This window comes from Rhinolophus sinicus, linkage group LG02 (genome assembly GCF_036562045.2).
Source record: "Rhinolophus sinicus isolate RSC01 linkage group LG02, ASM3656204v1, whole genome shotgun sequence".
Lineage (NCBI taxonomy): Eukaryota > Metazoa > Chordata > Mammalia > Chiroptera > Rhinolophidae > Rhinolophus > Rhinolophus sinicus.
Window position 1 is genome coordinate 78,160,110 of NC_133752.1, and position 26,646 is coordinate 78,186,755.

Sequence of the window (26,646 nt, forward strand, 5' to 3'; positions counted from 1 at the left end):
CAGCCCTAGCCAAATCTTTTCGTGTTGATTTAAAAAAATAAAAAAATAAAAGAATAAAAAGGCAGGTTGAGGGCAGAAAGGAAAGAAACACAGCAACGTACAATGCATGAAGAAAGCTCCGTATACACATGCACAGGATCCCCAGCAGGCAAACAGCTGAGTATCTCCGACTACCCGGAGGACGCGGAGCACCACAAACAGGAACTTTAAAGGGACTGAAATCTGTTGCCTGTTCCACTAGGAATATTGTTTGCAAGGCACAAGGTGTCTTTTGGTAGTGATCACCCTCTGCGCATGCGCAGGTCCAGTCGGGGAATTACTGCCCTGCCGCCGACTAAGTTGCATTCCTTGAATCTTCGCCGAAAAGACAATTCTTTAATCAGAGTTAGTAATGTGGACAGTACAAAATCGAGAGAGTTTGGGGCTTCTCTCTTTCCCTGTGATGATTGCCATGGTCTGTTGTGCACACAGGTGAGCTGCTGTTGTTGAACGTCTCCTTTTTCTTGGTGTTTTTCTTTTTACATGCTTGCTGGATCATGTAGCTTGTTATTTGGGGTAGGTGTGCCTGTCTATTTTTATGTCTGCTCGCAGTTTGTGCTCATTCTGAATACGGTCCCTACTTCTTCCCTTCAGCGCCAATGAGCCCAGCAACATGTCATACGTGAAAGAGACAGTGGACAGATTGCTCAAAGGATATGACATTCGCTTGCGGCCGGACTTTGGAGGTAAAGCTTCATCTTTTTCAACCTGTAACCCATATCTAGTTTTCCTTTCTTGTCAAAGATAAATGACACACACAAAAAAAAGCATGTCATTTTTGTAAGCGTGCACTATGCCCTACGCCCTGAACACACACACACACACACACACACACACACACACACACACACACACGCGCGCCAGACCCCCCAGTCGCAGGTGGATGAACCCCAGGCAGAGCCGACCTTCCCCCAGCTCGGCACACCCTCTGCATAGTCACTGCATCACGCGTGTGCCCACACCTGTTTTCCCAGGCTGTCCCCTGCAAGGAGGGGTGGGGTGGGAGTGGAGTGAGCCCATTTAGAGTGTAGTAAGTGCAGGGAAGCCCCTCGTCCCTCCCCAGCCTATTGCCACTCTGAGAAAATGTCCCTGTGTCCCACATCCCCGGCAGGACCCCCCGTGGACGTTGGGATGCGGATCGATGTCGCCAGCATAGACATGGTCTCTGAAGTGAACATGGTGAGTGGCCTTGGGACGGCCCGGCAGCCGGGTTACGCAGATGCGAAATGGATGGGTCCCCGTGCCCTCTGCGTTTCATTGGCGGTCATCTCGCCCCAGCCCGGGAGTCCCACGCCGCGTGCGCTCCCCACTCTGGCACACACACTCTGTTGCCCCTGGTTTGTATTTTCGACACACACACACATACACACACACACACAGGCTACTGCGGTGTGCCGGGGGAAACGTGCTCAGCACTATTTGGGGAAGGACGGGTTACTGGCAGCAGTGGATCGGGTGGGGCGGAGTCTGAGCGTTACTTTAGCAGGGTTTCCTTTGGTCTTCCGAGGCGGAGGGCACCATCTGCCGGCGGTTGGGCGGCCTGCACTGGGGTCCTAGGACCGTGGTCCGCAGCCGCCTTCTCACCAGGTCAAGTCCCGGCAGCCTGGGAGGCAGGACCCACCCAGGCCCCGCCACCAAGCATTCAAGCACACAGACGAGGTTTCTGAGTGTACCATCCCTCTATCCAGGCTTTAGCATACGGTATGGCAGGAGCAACAGGCTGAGACGACAGTCCATGCTTGCTAATAGGAAAGTACTCAAGCAAGCTTCTGGAGAGGCTTGTATTGTTCCCTTGTGGGGGTTGATGAATTTGTCTTGCTGCATCTTGCAAATTTAAGATGAAACAAAATAGGCTGAGTTTGTTTTGCTTTATCCTAGAAACTTAAGCATGCCAGAAAAGCCTGATGGTTAAAGGGACGATGGCAGAGGGGGGGCGATAGTAACAGCGCAAACCTTTCATTTCAAAGGGTTAACATTCTTTTCTTTTCTTTTTTAATTCCTCCCTTTCTGAAGCTGTTGCAAAATGGATTGAAATCATAGCTGTCACGTTCTCTATTGGCTGTTGCCGACCACTGTGGTGTAGTAGTTTTCTACATGTTAAGAGTTTCTAACTGTTGCTCCTTGTAAAGCAGGGGGAGAAGCCTGTTGCTTTTCTAGAACCAACCACCCAGGGAACAGCTTAGATCTACTGAGCAAAATGTCATTTTTTTTCCACTAGCGAAAAAGTATTGTGCCAACAGAAATTCAGACAAAAAAACTTTGGGGATTTTTATCCTCTATAGCTGTAAAGGCTATTGAATTGTCTTTCCATTTAATTACTAGGAAATATGCTAAGGTTTAATATGCTAAGGTTTAAGAATTAATACGTTAAGGTTTAAGAATTTTAAAGGTTAGGACAGGGGAGAAATAAATATAATCTATTGAATGAGATTATAATAAAAAGTGTAACTATTAATTTTCTGCATTTTACAGTTGTAACTTACCTGACTTTAAATAGCTTATTTGGAACACTATTTTAAGATAAGGTCTCTGATTGTTTTATTGGAAAACGAAAAATAATTTTTAAAAAATAATGCACAAATGAACATTTTTCTGACTTGGCAAAAAATTTTAACTGACTAATTTACCATATTCTCTTCACATACATAGCACTACCACAAAGTAACACAAAACACACTATTTATTAATGCAAACACTGGAGAATGGAATAATATGTGCACATATACAAGTCATACCCAATCCATGCTATTGCAACTGAACAAATTAGACAAAAACAAGTTGTTTGTATCATGCAGATTAATGATGATAATATTTAACTTTTAAGTCGTTTATTTTAGCACCTTGTAAATACCCACATAGATAATTTATAAAATAGGAGAGGATTCAGAAAGCTCAAAAGGGAAATAGTACCTTTGCCAGTCTATGAGGTACTATAATTTTCAGAATTTTAAAGAATGTATAAATCTGTTGACTATGTTTACAAACACCAGTTCAGGTTTTATTTTTATTTTTTTGTTTTTTGAATTGAATAAGGAAGTTGCTGTTAACCAAAACAACCATCACAAAAAAGCTCCGTATAACCAGTAGTTCAACTGAATTCATACATGAGCTCAGAAAAATAATTGACTTTAATTGCAGTGCCACTGGAAATAGCTCCTAATGATGGAATAATACAGTCTATTTACTCACTGCACCATGTGTATATGTACTTGATTTTTTAAAAAATATTCACCAAACAGATAAATCTAAGAAAAATACTTCTACTAAAATACCCATTACCTTTCCACAGTGGTGTTAGAAACATATGGGAAAATAGGAAGCACGGAACACTGAAAAATAATAAACCTTGATTTACTTATTCTTCTTTGTTTCTCCTTTTAATGATAGCTACCAACAAGACTCAAGGTTTATTTTATCTCATCTAACAGAAAGCATTGAAATAAACAGATTGGAAATAACTCCAAGAAAAGTGGAAACAAAGAGCATTTTTAGGATTGAGGGTTTTATAAACACAGCCTGGGTGGCTAGCCCTGATTAAGAGAATGGTCTATAATGTACTTTTATTTTTAGATAATTTAAGTAGAGGTGAAATGTCTGTGGGAAAAGACTCATTGCTTCTTATATTAATCATGTTTCAGTAGCCTGATAGGCAGTAACTTTTGAGGTTATTTAATAGAAAAATTTCACCAAAATTAATAAAAAATAAGAATGGACAAAAAATATAATAAAAATAGCTTTAAAGGAAATTCAGACTAAAAATCATTACTACAGCATTTCTCATTTTTATATTCTTATTCGTTACCATTATTATTCACCCATTCCACAGCTGGGAAAATAACATAATAATTGTACATTACATTAATGGGTTTGAAACTAGGTTCTTTTAATTTTTGTTATTTCCCTATGCTACTCTAAGTGAAATATAATTCCATATTGGTTTATGGCATTGTCTGTTTCACAGAGAAGCATAAAACATCGAGTATTTTCTGATTCATGTACTTCAGGATGTAAAATGTTTTTCCCAAATAAAATAAAATCGTTTTTATAGTTAAAAATCTCTACAATTGAGAATTACTGGTACTCAACAGTGAATGCAAAACCTCTGAAGAATAGTACTGATGCAGAAGAAAAATAATTCTTAAGAGCAATACTTATTTTTCAGGCAATAATATTATGGATTGAATTAGGAAGGACTTCTTCTGGCATCATGGGATATATTGTGCATGGTCTAGTGACTATATACTGTTTTTGTGTGTGTGTTTCTTTTTAACAATTATCTTTTAAAAAAACCACTGTGATTTCTATTTCTCGTTATATTAAGCCCTTCAAACCTTTAATTTCTACCAAGCCATATACCAGCAATCAATCTCTCTCTTTCTCTCTCTCTTTCCCTCTCGCCCCTTACCCCCTCCTTTTCCCTCCCCTCCCCTTCCTCCCTTTCTCCCCCTCTCTCTCTCCTAAGATGAACAGGATGCAGATAGGGTAAAAAAGGAGACAGTTGCCCCCAGAAGTTGCCTTTAAAGAAACCACTAACATTTGCTAATATAAACCCAGTAAAACAGACCTGGTAGTAAGCAAGCCTTCTCTTTGTAGTTGATCCGGGAAACATGATATTAACTACCTGCAAACAAGTGGTTGGACTCTTGAATTTCAGATTCCAAGGACCAGTAGTTCCTTCTCATTAAAGAGGTGGCTTCTGATAATCAAGTAGAGCTCTCTGTCCCTGATCTAAAGAAACTCTGGTCCAAGGAAACACTTCCAGAAGACTTTACATCTATTGAGTCCCAACTCAAAGTAACCACTCCCAGTAGTAGATAACTATCATGTATTCATTGTTTCTTTTCTTCCTTCATGCATGGATAAATGCAACAATGAATACTCTTGTAGGCATTACAAATAACAACAAAACAACTGAAAAACCTAAAATAAGCCGACTGTATAAATAATGCCTAAAAGAAAAGCAAATATAATTTACCAAATTCCCAATGTTATTAAATTCCACTGTTGCTACTGTTGTTATTTTAATATTCGATTCTAGTTTTCTGGTCTTCAGTTATGTCTAATTACCATCTTCTTGGTGACACAAAACAGCAACCACCTGTCAGAATCCCTCCCCGCCTCACCCATTTCTTTAAGTCAGTGTTTCTCAATCTTTAATGCATACCTGAATCCTCTAAAATTTGAAAGTGTTAAAATGCAAATTCTGAATCAGTGGTGTGTGATGGGGTTGGACATTCTGCATTTCTAACAACTCCTAGATGATGGTAATTGCTGGTATGTGAAGAGTGCTTGGAGTAGCAAGGCTATCATCCATTTTTCTGAGATCTAGCATCATAAAGAAATGAACTTTTTTTCTCTTAAATTTCTCTAAGAATGGTATTACTTCAAGGTTCCAAATTAAGGTTCTTGTTAATTCCTAGATAGTTAAACAGGTGGCTGTGTTTAAAAGGGAAATGTAGTTTAATAATTGATGATAAGCAACAGGACAGACAAAGGCAAGAGCCTGAATGATGGGCCTTGACTTAGAAGAATAAGCAATCCTCCTAACTGTGTCAATACTTATGAGTCAGCCAACCTTAAATGATGGCTGTGAAAATACTGCCAAGCTCTGACACCCCGACAAGACATCCCGCTGCTTCACAGAACACCAATGACTTTTCTTCTTCTGAATAGAGAATATTGCAAACTGTTTTTGCCCCCACTGTGGAGCTCGCAATAGCTTCGTAAAATAGCCTAATCATACTCTTGCTGTTGTCAGTGCATTCTATGAGGTTCTAAAAGAATTCCTTTGCAAAAAGAGCAAATAGTTCAGTACCATTTAAAGGTAGGAACAGATATCAGCAGTTAAAGATATAAATACATTTTTCTCTTATATGAGTAATCAACCAGGTCTCGCCTTTAGGGGCTGGGTTACAATATTATACCATCTGGAGACAATGAAAAGAAAAACTTCCATTTGCCTTGCTGTTTGGAGATAACAGAACTATCTTTTTATACCTTAAGTCATATCAAAGCAAGTCTATCCAGATTTTTTAAAGTTGAGTTCACATTTGAAAGCCTATGTTTCCAAGATTACAAGGCCAGACTGGGTATTAAAATGTACAATACAATGAAAATAAATAGTAATATTTATTGAATATATCCCATGTATGAGGTATGGTTATCCAGTTCATATTCGTAGCTCATTTAATCCTTGATTTAAAGCTTATTATTCCCCAGTACAGATGGAGAAACTGAGGTTGAGAGCAGGAGACTTAGGTTGAAGGAGGTTAAATAAGTTGCTTAGAAGTTACAGAGCCAGAATTTGAAACCAGGCATCCTAACTCCGGGGTCTGGCTTCTATCTGCTAGACAAGTGAAAAAATAATTCCTGCTGTTTAGCTTTGGGACCTTGAGTGCGTCATTTGACTTCTGTGGGCCTCAAGCTTCTCCTGTACAAAATAAAGGTAAATAACACAGTTGCTAAACCTCTTTGCAGTTCAAATATTCTATGATATAAATTTAAACCTTTAAAGATTTTAGACTCTGTCAAAATCAATATTCTTCCTTTCCATCTTAGTCTCCAGTTAGAGTCCATCTTATTCTATTTTATTCTCCTATTAGATGTGTCAATCAACAAGCACTTTTTGAATTCCTATTGAATGCAAATGATGGTAGTTTCCTGGGAGCATGGCAGTAATGACTGTGCACAGTCTGAGGCCTCTTGAGTCACCATTTTAGTTGGTCATGGTATTATCATTTAGTTTTTTCCTAGTTAAAAACATTTCCAAAGACAGCAGTAAGAAACATTGATGCAATCGTCTTCAAAATGAGACTTGACTAATGCCTTGTTTATATTGTATTGAATATGGGAGCCAAGACCAAATTGGAAGTATTGCTATCTGATACTGTCCATTGTATTCAAACTGGGAACATTGCTCCACTACTGCCCAAATTATACATTTTTCAGCACTTAATGTGAAACAGAAGGAAACTGTTACTTCTTAGGATCTGGGTATCCCAAAGTGTTTATCCAACCCACCTGAAATATTTCCATCAGGTAGTCTGGTAGCAAGGGGTAAAGCCAAAATGTTCATCTCAACTGAACATCGCTTAGTATCGGTTCTGTGTTTGATGCTTGATAAACACCTTCAAAACACACATGGATGAAAGCTTACTTTATCAAGAAAGGTAAAACAATTCAAAAGAAAAATAAATGGTATTAAATCTTTCCAAATGATTTGAGTTTTAATAACTCAAATGACAGTATTATCTTTGAGGATAATAGGAAGATGAATAGATAATATATTAATATTTATAGTTGATTAAATATTAGTACAGCGTTTCCCCAATGAATTTTTTCAGAGCACTGAATCCTACTTTTCAGAATACCAGGATCAAGTTCCTGCATTTTAGAATACTTCTGTTTTCATCAAATCATGGATTTCATGAAGTCTCTTGGCTGCTATCTATTGAAGGAAGTTAATAGTAACATGTAACAATCTATTACTTGGCACTTGACAGAAATGCTCAAGAAAGGGTTTATAAGTAATTCCTATAAGAGGTGATAACTTAGAAAAAATGGCTGGCCACAAAACAAGAAAGATGCGTGAGTTTTCTTTTGTGAATTCAGTTACATCGTTTTAGAATTCTCATAGCCCTTGTTTTTCTGCTAGTAGTTTCTTTCTGCTACCCCTTCATTAAGTGCCTAAGGTATTCTCATCCTTGCAGTCCCAATAGAACCCATCATCGTATTATATATTTAAGATTAAAGGCCATTTTTCCAAGAGCATTCATTCAACTACTCTAATGAGTAAAACAGATATGATCTCTGTCCTTGTGGAGTTTACAGTCTTTTTCTTGTATTTAAAATTTCCATTTCTGGAGTAAGGTTTTTCCCTTTGGAAAATTTTGAAACATCCATAGTTATCTTCATCTTGAGGTTTTGGATCAACACATATTTACAGAACAATTAGTATTTTATCATGTCCTAAATGGCTCTAGAGATGGAAATATGAAAAAAGACATGTTCTATACCTTCACATATTTTACAATGTACAAGACAACGTATTGAGAAAATTATTTAAAACAACATGGTAGTTGCTATATAGGGACATTGCAAGTCCAGAATCCTGTGGGAGCCCAAAGGGGTGGTTTCTACAGCCTGGTGAAGTATTGGTGTTTGAGAGGAATCTTAAAGACGAAGAATAGTTAGCACCATGTATAGGATGCAAATGAGAAGCTTCCAAACAAAAGGAAGGGCATGAGCATTAGCAGGTGTGCCTGAGAACAGCATGGAGCATTCTGAGAACTACAGGTATTCACTGTTGGGAGAGGACAAAATGTGAAAATGAAGGAATAAGACAGTGTTATTGAATGTTCTCACTGGTGTAAAAGTAAGTCTCTCTCTCTCTCTCTCTCTCTCTCTCTCTCTCTCTCTCTCTCCATGTATAGTATATGTTCTGACCAAGGAATAAGTAACTGTTTCTCTTGGAAATGGACCCAGAACTAGGAGTATGAGTGTGAGGGATACTTACGGTTCTTTATATGTCCTTTAGAATTGTTTGATTTAAAAAACAAAAAAATTCTTATACTTGTTTTACACTTTCAGTTTAAAAAGATACAGAGAGAGAGAGAAGGATGATGATGATGATGATGATGCTGGAATTGGTATGCTAAGGAAATAAATCCTAATCCTGAAATAAAGAAAACTGGTAAAGATTTTAATAGGTGCTATGTTTTGCATTTCAGATAGATCATTCTGGCAGCTATGTAGAGGGTGGAGTAGTGAAGGCTAAAACTGGGGACAGCCTTCCTAGTTAAGAAGGTAAGAGGGTATTTCAAAGTCCAGATGAGAGATGATAAGTACCTAAAGTAGAACAGCAGATTTAGGTATGGAAAGTTAAAAAAAAAAAAAAACTCAGAGGAAAATCAGAGGGATTTTGTGACTGGTTAGATATGGAGGTCAGAGAGGAAATGAACTTAGGATACCCTGCAGGGTTACATACTGAGTGATGGGCACATGTGCACCATCTGCCCAGGGAGGGAACATAGGTAAGAAGCCCCAACCATCTTGTTCACCACTGAAGTGAATGCATATGTTTCCAGTATAAAAACAGATATACTACATCAGATCATTTTGTTATAAGGTACTTGTGGAAACACTGAGAATATTAGTGATTGGAACCATCTTGAAAAAGACTAGATCCTTTCTGACTCTTCTAGTTCTGTTCACAAATAAAGCGAGTTCTACGGGGAGAAATCCCGGGGCCCATAAATGTGATGGCTGGAATGTGTTGGTTAGAGATATGGAGAAGGGTGCTGCCAAAATCGGGGAATCGAGAGCAGTTCACTTTAATCTCTAGCTGTTCTTTATCTAGGAGAACCTTGACCCTGATAGGATTTGGATCATACTTTTCAAATTCCCCCAGAGAAGTGATCTTTGTACTCCGTTTTCATTGCCTTTATAAAACCACATACGTGGAAAGACAAGATGTGTGGGGAACCCACTTACACAGCATCTGCTCTCTTCTCTACCATGTCCCTAAAATGATTCAGAGTCCTTTTGGAACACTGTGTTTTCATGTGAAATTGCATGAAAGCAGTGTGAGTTCTTGTAGAAATCATATTTGGGGATGAAATGAAACTGGGTATAACAGACAGCACAAGTGAGACTAACAGCATGCCCTGAGAAATGAAGCTTAGCTGCCAGGAAATTAAAAAGTGACTCCCAGGAGCTTTGTAGAAAAACTGAAACATTTGAATGGCCTGGTGGGGATGATTTTAAACAAGAATTCAACAGAGCCCTGGCCCCCACAAATAGTCCCCTGGAAAAAGGATACCTATTTAAGCAAGTCTTATTCATAGATTGTCTTATTTAATTTAGAGAAAGAAGGCAGAGAAGCAGCTAGAGAAATATATTCAAATAGAAGAGGGTACTTAGGTAGCTGTTAACAATTAGCTATTCCATCCCTAGCTCAGCTGAAAAAGAGTGTGAGTTACGGTCCTTCGAATACAACAGAAAAGTTAGAGGCTAGATGCCTTGCTCCTGTTGCTGAAAGGGTTAATCAAGGAAGTTGCTAGAAGTGAATCCTACTTGAATGAGAGGGTTTATTTGGGAATCTTCCTGAAAGTGGGGGAATAGATTTGTTGAAAGCTAAGGGTCCCTGCCTACTCTAAACCTCCATGACTCATGGGGAGGTTTTTTCTCCTGCTCTATTATTTTCAAGGGAATGATATACAATTCTGTAGTCATGAGAAACAGTTCTGTGGTTTCCACAGAGACAGTTCAATGATATTTATTTGAAATCCTACCTGTGCCTAGAATATTTTCTCATGTCAGAGGCCATCATTTCTTCCTCCTACCACCTGCAATCCTCTCCCACCCAAATACATCTAGACCTACTTCAAAACCCACAGGAAATCATCTTTCTTCTTTGGCCTTCTCTGTAGGCACAGTGGAAAGAATTCTGCTCTAGACCAGGCATATTGGGCAAATAAAAAAATGAGGACTGAAAAGACAAAAAACCCAATATAACACAATGATCATCTTTTATCCTACATAAGGTTTTTATTTATTAACTTTGTCTTTTTCCCCCACATTTTGTAATCTCCTGGAAATTCGGTATGATATTTTTTATGCTCTCTATGTAGCTTCTAGCATATTATATGGACGTAATAATAATAACAACATTCATTAGGATTGTGAAAGAATTCTTCTAGTCATAAGAAAGAGTAATAATGACATTGCCATTTTTAAATTTAAGAATTAATAGTTTCTCTGTCAGGTCTACCTTATGCCTTCATATATAATTTTATTTTATGTTGATCATGATTCATGACCTGTTTCCATAGAAACAACTTTATCACGTGGGACTGCCAGTTTCACACACACAAAATCACTTTATGATATATGTATGTGCTTCCTGACTTATGATGGTGACACATCCATACATCCTAATAAACCCATCCTAAGTTGAAAATATCTTATATGTGCACTTGATACAGCTAAACTGCTGAACACCATCGCTTAGCCAAGGCTGCCTTCAGTGTGCTCAGAACACTTACATTAGCCTACAGCTGGGCAACTATGTTGAGTTTCATCTCAAGCGAATTGCCTTTCTCTTCTTCTCACCAGAAGCAGGAAACACAGATGGGCATTATGTAGACAGGATGGGATGCAAAAACACAAAACACAATATAGAGCGTCAGTTGTTCACCCTTGTGATCACGTGGTTGACTGGGAGCTGGGGCTCGCTGCCGCTGCCCGGCATCAGGAGACAGTGTCATACTGCATATTATTAGCCCATGAAAAAATCAAATTTCAAAATCTGAATTACAGTTTGCACTGAATGTGTATGGCTTTTACACTGTCATAAAGTCAAAAAATCGTAAGTCAAATCATGGTATGTTGGAGACCTCTGTACAAAAATATATGTACACACATAAAAATCTAATTTTCATCAGCTTTAGAAAATAATGACTGCTTTTCATTTTCAAAATATCATCTCCATACTGCCACCTGGACTATCACTGTCTCTGGAAATATTTAAGAAATTATTAAAGAACGAGTTGATGACTACAATGTGAATATCATTTATTTATTTATTTTTTCAATTAAAGCGGACATTCAATATTACTTTATATTAGTTTTGGGTGTACAGCATAGTATTTAGACATTTATATAATTTATGCAGTGACCCCCATGATTAGTCTCGTACCCAGTTAGCACTATAAATAGTTGTTGCAACATTATTTATTATATTCTCTATGCTGTATTTTACATCCCCTGTGACTGTTGTTTTAAAGATTTTTATTACAAATATAGTGATCATACAATATTACATTAGTTTCAGGTGTACACCATAGTTATTCAACATTTATATACCTAAAGAAGTGACTAAGTCCAGCAACCATCTCACACTGTACCATGTTATCACAATATTATTGACTCTAAATTCCTATGCTGTATATTACATCCCATGACTACTTTGTTTTATAGCTGGAAATTTGGACCTCTAATGCCCCTTCACCTTTCCCCGCTTTGTAATTTTTCAGTTACAGTTGATATTCAACATTATTTTATATTAATTGCAGGTGTACAACATATGGTTAGACATTTATATAATTTAAGAAGTGATCCCCTGACTAATCTAGTACCCACCTGGCACTATACATAGTTATTATTGTATTATTGACTACATTCCCTATGCTTTACTTTACATCCCCATGATTATTTTGTAACCACAATTTATACTACTTAATGCCTTCCTCCTTTTCACCCACTACCCCAACACCTTCCATCTGCAACCATCAAAATGTTCTCTGTATCTATGAGTCTGTTTCTGTTTTGTTTGTTTATTTTGTTCTTTAGATTCCACACATAAGCAAAATCACATTGCATCTGTCTTTCTCTATCTGACACTCGACTCAGCACAATACCCTCGAGGTCCATTCATGCCACCACAGATGGCGAGAACCCATTCCCTTCCATGGCCGAACAATATTACATTGTATACTCTTCATTCATCCATCGACGGACACCTAGGAGATCTCCACATTTTGGCTATTGTAAACAATGCTGCAATGAACATATGGATGCACACATTCCCTTAAAGCAGCTTGTTGGATTTCTTCAGATAAATACCAGGAAGGGGGATTACTGGGTCCTTCTTTGTCTTTTGTTACAGCCTTTGTTTTGAAGTCTATTTTGTGTGGTGTAAGTATTGCTACCCCAGCTTTTTTGTTTGTTTCCATTTTCATGAAATAACTTTTTCCATCCCTTTACCTTCCATCTACATGTGTCTTTCAACCTGGAATGAGTCTCTTGTAGGCAGCATATGTAATGGTTTTGTTTTCTTATCCATTCAGCCACCCTATGTTTTTGATTGAAGCATTTAATCCACTTACATTGAATGCAATTGCTACTAGGTAGTCATTGCCTTTTTATTATTCATATTTTTTATCTATTTTTTTATCTTTAGGAAATCTCTGTAATATTTCTTGTAATACTGGTTTGGGGGTGATGAACTCCTTTAGCTTTTTCTTGTCTGGGAAGCTCTTTGTCCTTCAATTCTAAATGATTGCTTTTCTGGGTAGAGTACCTTTGGTTGTAGGTCCTTGTTTTTCATCACTTTGAATATTTCATGCCAATCCCTTCTGGCCTACAGAATTTCTGTTGATAAATTGGCTGATATTCGTATTGGATCTCCCATATATAATAGGTAACTAACTGCTTTTCTCTTGCTGCTTTTAGGAAGCTCTCCTTGTCGTTAACCTTTCACATTTTAATTATGATGTGTCTTGGTGTGGGTCTGTTTGGGTTCATCTTGTTTGGGACTCTACATACTTTCTGGGCTTCTATGTCTATTTCCTTCACCAGATTAGAAAAGTTTTCAGTCATTATTTCTTCAAATAAATTCTCAATCCCTTGCTTTTTATCTTCTCCTTCTGGCACCTCTATGATGTGAATGTTGTTACATTGATGTTGTCCCAGAAGTCTCTTAAACTGTTCTCATTTTTCAAGATTCCTTTTTTCTTTTTGCTGTTCCAATTGGGTGGTTTATGCTACCTTGTCTTCCAAATCACTGACTTGATCTTCTGCTTCATCTAGTCATCTGGTGATTCCTTCTAGTGCATTCTGCATTTCAGTTATTGTATTCTTCACTTCTCACTGGTTCTTTTTTATGTTCACTATCTCTTTATTGAAGTTCCTTGAGCATCCTTATAACCATTGTTTTGAATTCTGTCCCTGGTAGGTTGCTTGCCTCCATTTTGTTTAGTTCTTTTTGGGGAGTTTTCTCCTATTCTTTCATTGGGGACCTTTTTCTTTGTTTCCTCATTTTGACTGCCTTTCTGTATATGTTTTTTGTGTTGTTTTTTTTTAATTAGACAGGGCTGCTATGTCTTGCAGTCTTGCCAGGTGACCTTAAGTAGTAGGGGTCCTATGTGGCCTAGTGGCACAGTCTCCCTGGTCACCTGAGCCAGGTACTTCAAGTGTGTCCCTTATGTGAGTTGTATGTGCCCTCCTGTTATAGTTGAGCCTTGATTGCTGTTGGCATGTCAGTGGGTGGTATTGACCCTCAGGCTGACTGGCTGTAGGGTTTGGTCAAGTGTACAGCTTATAGGCTGCTGTATGTGGGGATGAACCCATAGAGTGGAATCATCCTAGTGTACTCTGGTGCCTGCTGTGACAACTCTTTGTTTGAGCCATTTGTGGGGCTAGTTGGGTGTTGTTCTGTTGTGGTTTGCAGCCACAATCTCAGCATGTTGGTTCTGGGGCCTGTTGGGAGAGGCCCACATGCAGGCTCAGGGCCACCACTGCCTGTGACTGGCTGGAGACTACTTGGTAGGAGCTACAAAATGATCCACAGTTGGCCATTGTCTATACAGTACCTGGAGTCACATGGGGGAGGCCATGCGGCAAACCAAGAATGGCTCCACCAGTACTGCGTCTGGAGTAGCTCCACAAAAAGCCAGGACAGCCCAAGGCCGGCTGCCACCTGCTGGCTCCTGGAAGGTTCAGCCACTGATAAAGCCCAGTGTGGTAAGCAAGTTGGGTGAGGCCGGGTCTCAGTGAGTCAGCAGGGAGCAGCTGTGGAGCTCACCAAGCCAATCAGATTCAGATTTGGCCTGTGCGGGCAGGCTCAACACAGGAAAAATAGTGCCCATCTGCTGGCTGCATGAGAGAAGAAGTCCACACACGGGAAATGAGAACTGTCCCTCCAATCTTCACCCCAAAGTTACACAACTCAATCTCTCCCCATATGTCTCTGACATCCCCAGAATCACAGTCCCTTTGCTGGAGCCTAGGGTGAGTGCTTGTGCGGTTCCTTTAAGAGGATGTCTGGGTTTCCCACAGGCTTCTGTCCCACGCGGACAGTTGGAATCCCCACTGGTTTTCACAGCCAGATGTTGTGGGGGCTCCTCTTCCCAGCATTTAAAAAGAAGAAAAATCAAACATAAATGGTAGCATATCAAAAGGCCTTCCTCAGCCAATCTGGAGAGGTTTTGAATAAGATAGGTTAGATTTTAAAATGTCTTAATCAAATTTGAAAATATTAAGTCAAAAATATGTCTAATCGCAGAAATACATATATATTTATCTAAATATTTATCTATTTAGTCATTTTTGCTGTAATTATATCCTTGCAATTACATGGTACGTTTTCTTTCAAATGTTAAGTTTTGTCTGAAATTTCTACATTCACACAGTAGTTTGTCATAACTAGTAAATGTGTTAAATCAACTAACAAATGTGATAATGGTGATAAATAATTCTGTCTACTGACATCACCATCCCTCTGCCCTGTCCCTCACTTCCTCCCCAACACACACACAATTCAGCACATCCCAAAGAAACGGATGTGAAAATATCCCAATTCAAACTGAGTTGAGGCTGATGAGAGGAGAGAAAGAAATGTACTATAAAGGTTAACAGTGTTTGTCGATTGAAAAATTTTGGCTTAGTGTGATGAGAACTGATTTTTAGAAGTTCTGAAGTAGGCAATGAGAAGAGGACAGGATGAAAAATTTGGAGATTAGAATGTACTCACAAAACTGGAAAATCATATTCAGTCCTTGGTGAGTTATTGGTGCATATCTCCTATGTCTATGAAAACAGCACTTTGTGAGACACCCCCACAAGCTGTGTTGTCATGAAGTTTGAAGGGGATTTCATAATCTGGTTCTCTGAAATTGTGGAAGAGAATGTTTTTCAGGATATACAGATAGCACCTGCCCTGCTGTGTTCGAAATCATTGCCGTAGAACATAAGCATATATTGATAAATTATGTTTAGGTGTAGTCACCATGCAGCTGTTCTACATTTGAAAGGATTTGCACCTCTAGTTCTGCAAAATGGACAGAGATACATGAACCCATACTCAAACAAAGCAATTGCCATTATTCCTTTTCGATACTATTCAGTGTCATTGAGTGGAGGTTTATTTTTGAGTCAAAATATGGACTTTGTTGGTAGTGAAGATAGGGAAGATCTACAGAAGGTGATTTCAGATTAAGTGGGAAACTACCAGTTTGAAATGCCATCATCAGATCTTGATATCTTCAGCTTTGATTCCTGCTGAAATGCAAATAACCCTGAGCGAGGCAACAATAATGCTAGTTCTCAACTCCTGTATTTATACCAGAGTGTGAGTGAATGGTTGAATGAGAAAATACATTTGTTTCAGAGACAGAGACTTGAAAAAGATATGAGGAGAGAGGAGAAACAGGAGGTTTCCTTTTATCCAGAATCAGCAGTTTCCTGACTTTGGGGCCTGATATGAAACAGCTAGAAAAAAATGGCTGAGGTGTGCTGAGACAGCAATAGTGTTCACAATGATCCTCTGTACTCAAAAGGCATTTGGGTTGATCTGACAGTGATGTCCAATATTTTGTAGCCTGAGATGCGAATTCAACAAATTCAGCTCCATTGTCTCTAGGTTGTAGCATCCATGCTTATTGGCCAACAATATGATAATGTCTTGTAATTTTAACAACCTGATGAATCTCACAGTTAAAATCAGTTTCTGGTGGGCAACGCACTGGCAATTTTTTCAGAACAGACACTCCCTTTCTCACATATATAATTTTGGTTTTTTTCCCCTTAAGTACATTCCCCATGAATGTGTTTCTGTCAGTTATTTTTGAATAATTTTAAATCACTTTGAAATGTCAGGATGATGTTGTATCCTAATTTATACTCTCAAGTATAAATCTCATGACTTACTTAAGCCTTTGATTCTCAGTTCCATGTAAAATAGAAATAATATTTTCTGCTCTCTATTACAGGGAGCTGCAAGAATCAAAAGAGACAAATCATATACAAATATATGCTCTGTGCATGTGATGTGTAAATTTTAAATTACTATATAAATGGTAATTGCTGATGTTTTTATTATTTTTCTATTATTTTCTAGGTTGTTAATGAATTCCTCCCTCTTTAATGCCAGAACTCCAGGAATAACATTCACACCAGGCCTAATTAAATATAGTAATATTTTTGTTTGATATTGGGATTTTCACCATGCAGTTGAATTTCACAGTACTTCTAATTCTGAAACTATTCTGAGATCGGACAGAAAAAAAAAAAAGGAAAGAATTTTCCCCTCTTTCCCCCTGATCATGTTCTCTTGGTTCTCTGAGACCTCTCAAATTTAAAGTTTCAACCTGTATCTCATCCTCCCATAACTCTCTAAATTTCATATTTTGCATTACTCCCTCGTAAATGGAAGAAATGGGATTTGTGGATTTCCATGGGTTTAGCCTAAAGAATAGCGCTTTGGAGTCGACTTCTACTTTTACTTATAGCCCCTTCATTTACAGGACTTGTTACCTTGGCGTTAATTAACTCTAGAGTAATCATGTAATTTATGGTCCAAATACACACTTCTGAGAATGAAAGGGAACTCTATTAATATTACCTGGTAAAAGAAATGTAAGCCAACACTGGCCTGGGAAAGCCAGGATTTATGATCACCCTATGACACTCAAAGCTTGAATTTCTTCATCTTTAAAATGGGGATAAATTAAAGGTTAGATGAGATAATGTATTGCCTGACTTGGGGAAAATAATTGGTATTTTTCTCCTTCTCCTTCTTCTTCTTCTTCTTCTTCTTCTTCTTCTTCTTCCTCTTCCTCTTCCTCTTCCTCTTCCCCTTCCTCCTCCTCCTCCTTCTTCTATCATCTTATTTATTGAGCATTTACTACATACCAGGAACTATTATTAGTGATTTATATGTAAATATCAACAATAGAATTAGGTAGAGTAGATGAGATGACCTAATAAGAGTTTTTGCACTAAAGTTTGAGGTAATCAAATAAAAACATCATCTATCAGCTCATTTTTGCTCACCAAGAACTTCATGAGAGCAAAGAAACTTTCTAGGATTTGTGAAGGTTATTTAAAATTGTAGGATTTACTTTATTCCTTCAAAGAACAGCCAAGAATCTCACTGACAAGGTAAGTTATTAAAAAATAATGGTCAGCATGAGGTCATAATTGACCACAAGTAGCACTAAGAAAAGGGCCCTGAAGATGAGTTTACAGAGAAGAAAGTGCAAACAACCTGAGATATTTAAGAGGAGAATAATGTAGGTAGGAATGTGATGGATATTCTGGGCAGAGAAAATAGGACTGGGACGTCTATAGAGATAAGATACCAAGAGTACTCAGAAAGAGAGGGATTCATTAATACCATATGGATCTTAAGGCCTGGAAAATCATCCTGGAGTCTTATGATAATAATACTTAACACTTTTGCAAAGCAGGTCCCATTCTAAGCACTTTACAAGTATTAACCCACTTAGTCCATAATGCAGCCATATGAAGTATGTATCATTATTATGTCTATGCTACAAATAGGGAAACTGAGGCACAGGAACATTAAGAAATTTGCCCAAAGTAAGTGATAGAGCTGCCACTTCACCCAGGAAGATTGGCTTCAAATACTATGTGTAGCAGTTAGGTCACTAAATCAATTAGATATAAAGCATCGTTATTTCTAATGACATTTAACATAAAGAGGTTTCAAAGATTAGGAAACATTGTTAATACTTAGCAAAATGGGTCTTAGGATGAAACACATTAGTAATTGGTATTATTTACCCCAGAGTTAAACTTTGTGAAGATTAAGGAATGGCTTACTTAATGTCTTCAGTTTTATGAAAATGTTTGATCCCTTCACTGATTAAAATCACATTGAACCTGTTGTATGCAAGGAGTTACTTAAAGTGCTATATTAGGTACTTATTGGAAGTACAAAGAAAGAATGGATTTGATGTTCCTTCTAAGAGAACTCTTAAGTTGAAGAGAGAAGCAAAGTTTAGGTTAGACATAAGGAAGAACATCTTGACTGTAATGAGTGAGAAGATGCTGGAAGGAGCTACGAAGAGTATCTGGGAAGCGTCCATCCTTAGAAACTTTCAGAATAAGAAACTATAATTATATCTGTTCTAGTTGGCTTATATGGCTCTTCTGTCCAAAGACAAGAGGGTAAGACGAGAAAGTTTTTCTTTAAGACCCTTCCTGATTGAGAAATTTGACCTTCTGAGATTTTTACTTGATATTTACAAACAATCCACTGTAAGGTCTTCAAAAATTCCTACATTTTGATCACCTTTATAGTATATATAATTCAAGATTACAACCACACACTCAGAGGCAATGACAGGGCACTTGGCTGGGATGTCATTAATTCAGTAGCTTTTTCTGGAACAACTAATTTATTGACCTTACAGTGCATACTACTCACACTTATATCTCAGAAAATGTTGCCATGTCACTAATCTTCAGGGTAGTTAATAAAGAGGAGATGCAGGAGATGTTATATCCTCAAATGCCAAAGGTTTCCTGTAATGAGAGCCTTTTGAAGACTGTGCCTGAGAAGTGCCTTCCACACAGGGCAGGCTGAGTAAAATCACGTTGAATTGAATTTCAATATAAAGCATTCAAGTTAAGTCTGTGTATACTTCTGTATTTAGTCCAGGAAAAAAAAAAAAAAAAACCTTAATGTTAAGAACAGAAAATAAAGTTATTAAAATATAAGGAATACATACACGTACTGGATACCAGAATAAATACTTGACATCAGTTCTTACACGAGCCACCAGAGATAGGAACTATCCCAATTTCATAGATAAATAAATGAGTTCAGAAAGATTCATTTGTGCTGGAGTTGTGTTTAAAGCTCAGTCCCATTTGACTTCAGAGCCAGATATCTAACCCCCTCTTTTGTGTTCCGGGACACAATTCCAACGTGTGTGTGCCTGGGTCGGTGCTGTTCCCTGCACATACAAGAAGCAATTCTCTGGACATCAACTGAGAGTCTTACAATTCAACTCCATTCTGACACTATCTACCCAGGATAACATCAAGTTCCACGGGTAAAGGGTTCAGTCCTACAAGACTGCCTCCCACTTTAGATGCCAGTTATAATCCCGAGATGCCTGCATTTCTGATCAATTGGCTATAAATCAGTGGTTTCCATGATCTCCTTGGGTTTGGTTATTTTTTGCTAAAGCAGTTCACAGAACTCAAGGAAACATTTTATTTACTAGGTCACAGATTTGTTATAAAAGAATATAACTCAGGAATAGCCAGATGGAAGAGATAGGCAGGGTAAGGTAGGGGGAAAGGATGAATGCCACTCTCCCCAGATCTCCACATGTTCACCATCTGGGAAGCTCTCCAAACCCATCCTTTTGGGTTTTTATGGAGGCTTCATTACATAGACATTATTGATTATATCATTGGCCATTGTTAATTGAACTTAACCTTCAGCTCCTCTCCCCTCCCTGGAGGTCAGGGGTTGACTGGGACTGGAAGTTCCAGCCCTCTAATCACCAACTGTACCAGCTGTCATGGCAACCAGCCCCCGTCTTTAGGTGCTTTCCAAAAGTCACTCATTAACATCACAAAAGAACCTTTATCCCTCTCTTCATTTAGGAAATTAACAGGATTTTAGGAGATTTGTACCAGAAAATGGGAAAGATGAGGGGACGCAGGCCAAATATATATTTATTATTATAAATCACAACATCATGCTCTCCTCATTTTATCCAAACATCTATTTTTTTTCCCCCATTTTAGAGTTCACGCTAGTCTGAATTGTGCTAGTAAGAGCAGCTCTTTCATTTCTCTAAGTGATGGGTCAGGAGGAATCCCACCCCAAAGGATTGAGTTTTGAATTTCAGGCTTCAAAAATAATAATTAGCGTGGGGCATAGTAGGTGTTCTTGCTCCAGTTCAGTGGAATTACTTTCCTGGACAGAGCCTTACCTCTTAATCTTCTCTTAATTCTTTACATGATCGAAGACATGTCAAAAAAAAAAAAAAAAAAAAACTCTCAGCAGAGCGAGGGTTGTTTGGTGGGAGCCCAGGTTCCTGTTTCTCCCTCCATTGACATCCTCGTCATGGTCCATAAAACAGGCAACAGAATATTTTTCCTGTCAGATTTGCTTACAGTTGTGATTTGTTTGTTTGAGTCCAAGATGAAGACTCAGAAAATCTTAAATCTGTCATTTTTCAATTCCCAAGATTTTCTGCCAGTGGAGAAAAAGAAGGCTCTCCGCTCCAGGATTCTCTAATGGGAGGCAGTCTTCAACAACAGGCAGAGGGAAGCATGACAACTGTTTCTTGGTGGGGAGAGTTGGGAAGATAATTAGAGGACCCATTTCTGGGTAGAGAAGACAAAAAAGGCTCAGGTATATTTAGATTGTTTTATTTTTCCCACTGAACACTGAGAGAGAAATCAAACAGTAGTATGTAAAGGTCAGATCATTTCATCACTGTCCTTGCAGAAATGGGAAATTACATTATGAAATGCAGATGGCATCTCGAGGTTAAAATAGCAAGTTATTATCACCACATAGCTTACAGGAGATGTTTTTCAAATTTCTGCCTCATAGAGAAATATGTATTAAAAATTTTAAAACCTCTGTTTCTTTTGGCTTGAACTAAATGATGACAGAGGAAAAATAACAATCATTTAGCTTGCTTCTACAGAAATAAAAACCGAAAGGATTTACTGCAGAACAGTGTATTTATAAAGTAGAAGACATTCATGGAACACAGTCTAGGGGAAAAGAACTTGCTTGAAATAAACTGTTGTTTCTGTATTTCAAAAATGCAGAGTTAGGCTATTCGAGAGACCATTAAATAGTGCTAAAGCCACTATAGGCTTTCATGTTTACTTTTTTTGGTACTAAATAAAGCATAGTATTGCTACTCACCCATATAGAGCTTGCTGTATTTGTTCATCCCTCACAGCTAAAGAATAATATGTACCCTATGTCTCAGTGGGGAGTTTAGCCAACGACAGGCTTAACTACACATGTGCTTTCCCTGCAGATTGCATTGCCCCATAGGTTTAGGCACACATAGGTCAGGTGAAGTCAGAACTTGATTACCTTTGGTTCAAGGATATTGCTAAGTTCCTGGGGTTGGGGGGTGAGTGAGTGCAGCACAAGATGGACCTCAGGGAGAGTTATAATTTCAGGCATAATGTACTGTGAGTTTTACTGAGGTACGAAAATATGTCGTTTCAGAATGACTTTCATAATTGAAAGCATCAGACCAGTACACTATTTTTTAACTTCTAAACCCCTTTCACTTCTGATTTTAATGGAAAGTTAGTAGAAAAGGAAAACCTGTGTCGGCCCATATATATAAGATGCTATTTGGAAGTCCCTAAGAAGTTCTTCTTTTCCTTAAATTCCATATACCAAGGGGAAAATAAAGGCCAATGCAAACAGTACAGGGAAGGGAAGAATAATTTTTGACGAATAAGAGTTTATAGATACCTGCTTATCATCTTTGTTGGACAGCTGCTTTGCGGATGGCTGGCTGTAAGTAGACATTCAGCACTGAGAGAAAGACTGTTTTCCCCAAAATTGCCTCCTGTGCATTCAAAAGCAAATTAACCACAAATGTTCAACTTCATCTCTTGACTCCTCACAGTCTTTCCTCTTCACTCTACATGAATGAAAGACCTTCAATCACAAACTCAATTTCAATATCATCGATGATCCCCTCTTATTCCATCTTCCCCTCCCTTTTCCCCTCTTTTTACCTACGTTTCCTTAATTTAGTAGTTAATGGGGACTCATCTGGCTACCATCTGTTCTGGAAAACCAGCATGGCGGAAAATGTCGGGGTTGGTACTGGGACCACCCTGGTTCTGTCTCTGTGAGTGCTCTCTGTTAATTTCCTTGTCTCTGAGGGTTGGGGCAGGAAAAAAAAAATGTCATTCAAATTCAAAGGAGCCTCCTCCTCCTCCTCCTCCTCCTCTTTCTCCTCCTCCTCCTCCTCCTCCTCCTCCTCCTCCCCCTCCTTTCCAAGTAGCACAGCATATAGTTTATATCATTAGGAAAATAAATCTTTGGGCTGCCCCTTCTACTTGCTGAGGATGGCAGGGAGGAAGAAAGAGAAGATTTCAAAGGCTCTACCAGTTATTCTGTGGTGCTAAAGGGTGAGACCTAGAATAAGTGGACCTTTGTTTAGGGAAAAATGTTAAGGAGCTTTTGGAAATACAAAATATATGTAGAGTTCAGAAGGGGAAAATAACTGAAAATTCTCTGAGTAATAATACAGAGGGTTTGAGGGCAGAATAGAAAACGGAAGAGGAAGGCTAGATGCAAAAACAGCTGAGAAACTAGACAAAAGGTTGAAGTTCTCAGCAAGTAGTGCCCGGTGTTAGATGGCTGAAGTACTTTGAAACAGAGATTTTATTATTTGATATTACATTATTTTTCATTGAGTGATATAAAGCACCATTGATTCTTTACTTTTCCAAAAATGTGTTATTTGTACAATACTTTGTTGGAGTGTTTTTGAGGCACTGAGTTCCACATCTAAGTCAGCGTGGAGAGTAGGGAAGAGAACAGCCATGTACTTAGGACCAGAATGATAATAAGAATTTGGAAGAAAGAGGAAATTAGAGCCAGAGGTGACTGTGAAAACATATCTGGACATGCACAGAAGTCCCAGGGAAAACATTGGACTTATAATAATACACGATAAAGGGCTTGGGTTAATTGATTTCAGCCTCAAAGGATGGCAACTGACATCTGGTTATATATAAAGTGTTATTAACGCCACAGTATAGGAAAGAGAAAGCCTGTTGCCTAGTAGGTGCCGAATAAACCTGGGTCCCCTTCTTCTCACAGAAATAAAATGGAAGAAATGCCACTATAGGAAAGGAATATGGGAAGACTTGAATTGAGAGCACAGAAAGACAAGAGTATGGCAGTAAGGCATGATCATTGTTTCCTTCCCTGATTTCCTATCAGACCTCCCACTGAGGCTGCAAAACCTCATGGGTGAATCCTGATATGTGTATTCAGATATGGGACTGAAGAGGTGGGGAAAAGAGCTGTCTGGCAATTCGGTCTATGTAATACATGCTCAATTACTTACATGCGTAAAATAAACCAACTATTTAAAGTTGTTTTCCATACAGACTGTGAAGTACAAAGCTATTATAACCACAGTGTGCCTTAGGACACAATTTGTGCTGTGGCCTTTTAAATACCAGAGGTGCTAAAGCCCCAAAATTCTGAATCAATGCTTCAAACTCATCAGAGGTACATATCCTGTTTCTGGCCTCTTGCTGGCTCTGCTGATCCTTCTTTTTGTATCTTGTGATTTCTAACACTCTGTTCAGTTCTCTCCTTTTCCTCCCTGACTTTATCTTAGCATCATGAATCTTCCTGTCAGTGTATGTATCCCTTCGTGGATTAGCTTTCAAAGTATTCAGTCGACTTAAACATCATATGTATGCTTTAAACCAGCTATCCTGGTGGAAACAGATGGCAGCTGCCCTGTGCCAACATTGTTCCTGAGCATCAAGGCCCCTAGCTGGGCATGCTGCATTTGGCAAGCTACTTAGGATAAAACAACTGGGTAACCCTTAAGGGGATAGGCATGTTGACAGGAAGATTCATAATGTTAAGATACATCCAGGAAGGTAAACAAGAGAACCATACAGAACAATTGCATATGTGAATTAAGCAGAGAAGGCAAGAAAAGGAGAGAGGGAGAGGGAGAGAGATAAAGGAGGGGGGAGGGGAGAGGGGGAGGGGGAACAGAGAATGAGCATGCAAGTGAATATGTGCTGGGGCTAAGGTGAATTTAGTGGGTGCAGATAACGCTAGTGGAAATCAGAGAAGAAATGGAAATAAAAGAAAAAAAGGGAGGTGTAGAATGAGACTGTTGCAGGTTACATTCCCCAGAAACTCTGAGATGGAGATTTCTGTTTATCAGGATATGTTGGTGAATGCTCTTGGGAACCACTGCTGTGAGGGAGTGAGAGCAGCAGCCTTGGTCAAAGGTAGAGGTAATCTTGGTGAAGTTGAATCAAGATTTAGGTACAAACATGTAACTAACCCCGAGGGGAACTCTTGGAGCTAAAATGACCCCTCAGAATTATCTGCAATTTATCCCTCACCACCCCCTACACACCCCAGTATCAACCAGCCATGATTTGGGTTGTCCCTGAGAAATACATGTGACTGTGAGTAGAGAGAATATGTCAGCCAGGGCATTTCTGGAGAGGAACTCAGCTGAGAGATATGAGCTACCACTGCCAGCAGCTGGAAGAATAAGTGTTTCAGTCCTAAAAGGGGTGTGAGATCTGGGCTGGGCATCATAGCATTTCCCACATCCCCTAGAGTCAGAACACAATTGAAAATGCTGAACTGAAGTGAATTTCTCTCAGATGCTCTACGGAACTTAGTCTTGTACTACTCACTGATTATTTCATGTGCATTGGTCTTGTCTCTTACCTAAACTCTAAAGTCTTTGAATATCAGTATCACACTTTATATATATTTTTTCTATTCCTTAATAATGCCTTTAGTAGAGTGATTGGCCAAATCTAAGATAGATAAACTACATTGCCTGTAGTAATAGGATACTGAAATAATTAAAAACTCTTTCATTCATATTTTGAGAAGACATAATGACTTCACATTGACCAAGTTTTTTTTTTCCCCTGTCATGCATGCATATACCTGGTTATGCATATAAATGCATGAACTGGTTATGCTACTTCATAACAGTTACAGGCAGTCTTGTATCTAGAAAACTCAAAAGAGGAGGTAAGAGACTCCGGGAGAGTGTAGGTGTGAAAGTGAGAAATTACTTACTTCAGTGGAAAGGACACTTGGCCGGAGTCTGAAGACCAGCGTCTGAAGACCAGCTTCTGTTTCTTGCTGTCCTGTTGCTTACCATGTGATATTGAAAAAAATCAATAGAATTCTCTGAGACTCACTTCTTTCCTCACATAATTGTTAGGCGTGATGTTGTCTGCTTTACCTTCCTCGAGAGCAATGGGTATTGGACTGAAGGACTGTGATAAGCATTAATAGATAATACCTACTAGATATGTTTGAGGTCTATAAAGCAGCTTAAGAATAGTTTTATGATGATGATGATGATGATGATTTTTATGGATAAAACCTCTAAAAATTTTAATTTGACAAGTTATATTGTATATTGTAATGAAAATGTGATTTAAAAAAATAAGTAGCCATAATAGAAAAAATATACTTGATTCATAATGGTAGACCCTAAATTTTTAACATTTCTAGACTTTTGAAATGAAGGTGGGGTAACTAATATGACCTCTGATATATGTTTGGTTACTAACCTTCATAAACATGTATCTTTCAAACTAAGATTCCCATCAAACACGGGAAATGAAATATTGATCTTTGTGTGTCTGTTTAACAAAGTGATTTAATTATTTCGGGGGGGGGAGGTACTATAGATACACGTGTAGTAGAGAATCTGGAACAGAGATGGTTTGGAAGAATTTCAAAATGTTCAAGGAAGAAAGGTTAACCTCAAATAATTTCAGATTGCCAAACTTAATTATGGGTTAGAATTAAATGTTCTCTATTAATGCAGTTATACATTGAGTTGAAATTGAAGGAGCTCAGTAGTGAGCTTTTTAATTACCTGTTTTGGTGTAGAAGGCACTCACTTGATAGCCAAGCAGACACCATTTACATAGGCACGCACTTTGTCTAAATATTGTTCAGAATGTTAATTGCATTCCCTAACTGGAATGACTTATTTTTCGGCTGATCTTAAGTTAAACAACCCCTTCCCCCATAGCAGAGACAGA

The 26,646-nt window shown here is 38.5% G+C and overlaps 1 protein-coding gene across 2 annotated transcripts in view; it reads left to right on the forward strand.

Moving 5' to 3' along the window:
* Positions 1–257: 257 nt before the first annotated feature.
* The window catches only part of GABRB1 (gamma-aminobutyric acid type A receptor subunit beta1), a 351,676-nt gene continuing 325,287 nt past the window's right edge, over positions 258–26,646 (forward strand). For both annotated transcript variants that reach the window (XR_002138112.2, XM_019741042.2), the window contains exons 1-3: positions 258–471; positions 634–725; positions 1,151–1,218. Coding sequence is in view for 1 of the 2 variants with exons in the window: in XM_019741042.2 (XP_019596601.1) it covers positions 392–471; positions 634–725; positions 1,151–1,218 (240 nt within the window). In the remaining variant the exon portion in view is untranslated. The remainder of the gene's footprint in view (positions 472–633; positions 726–1,150; positions 1,219–26,646) is intronic.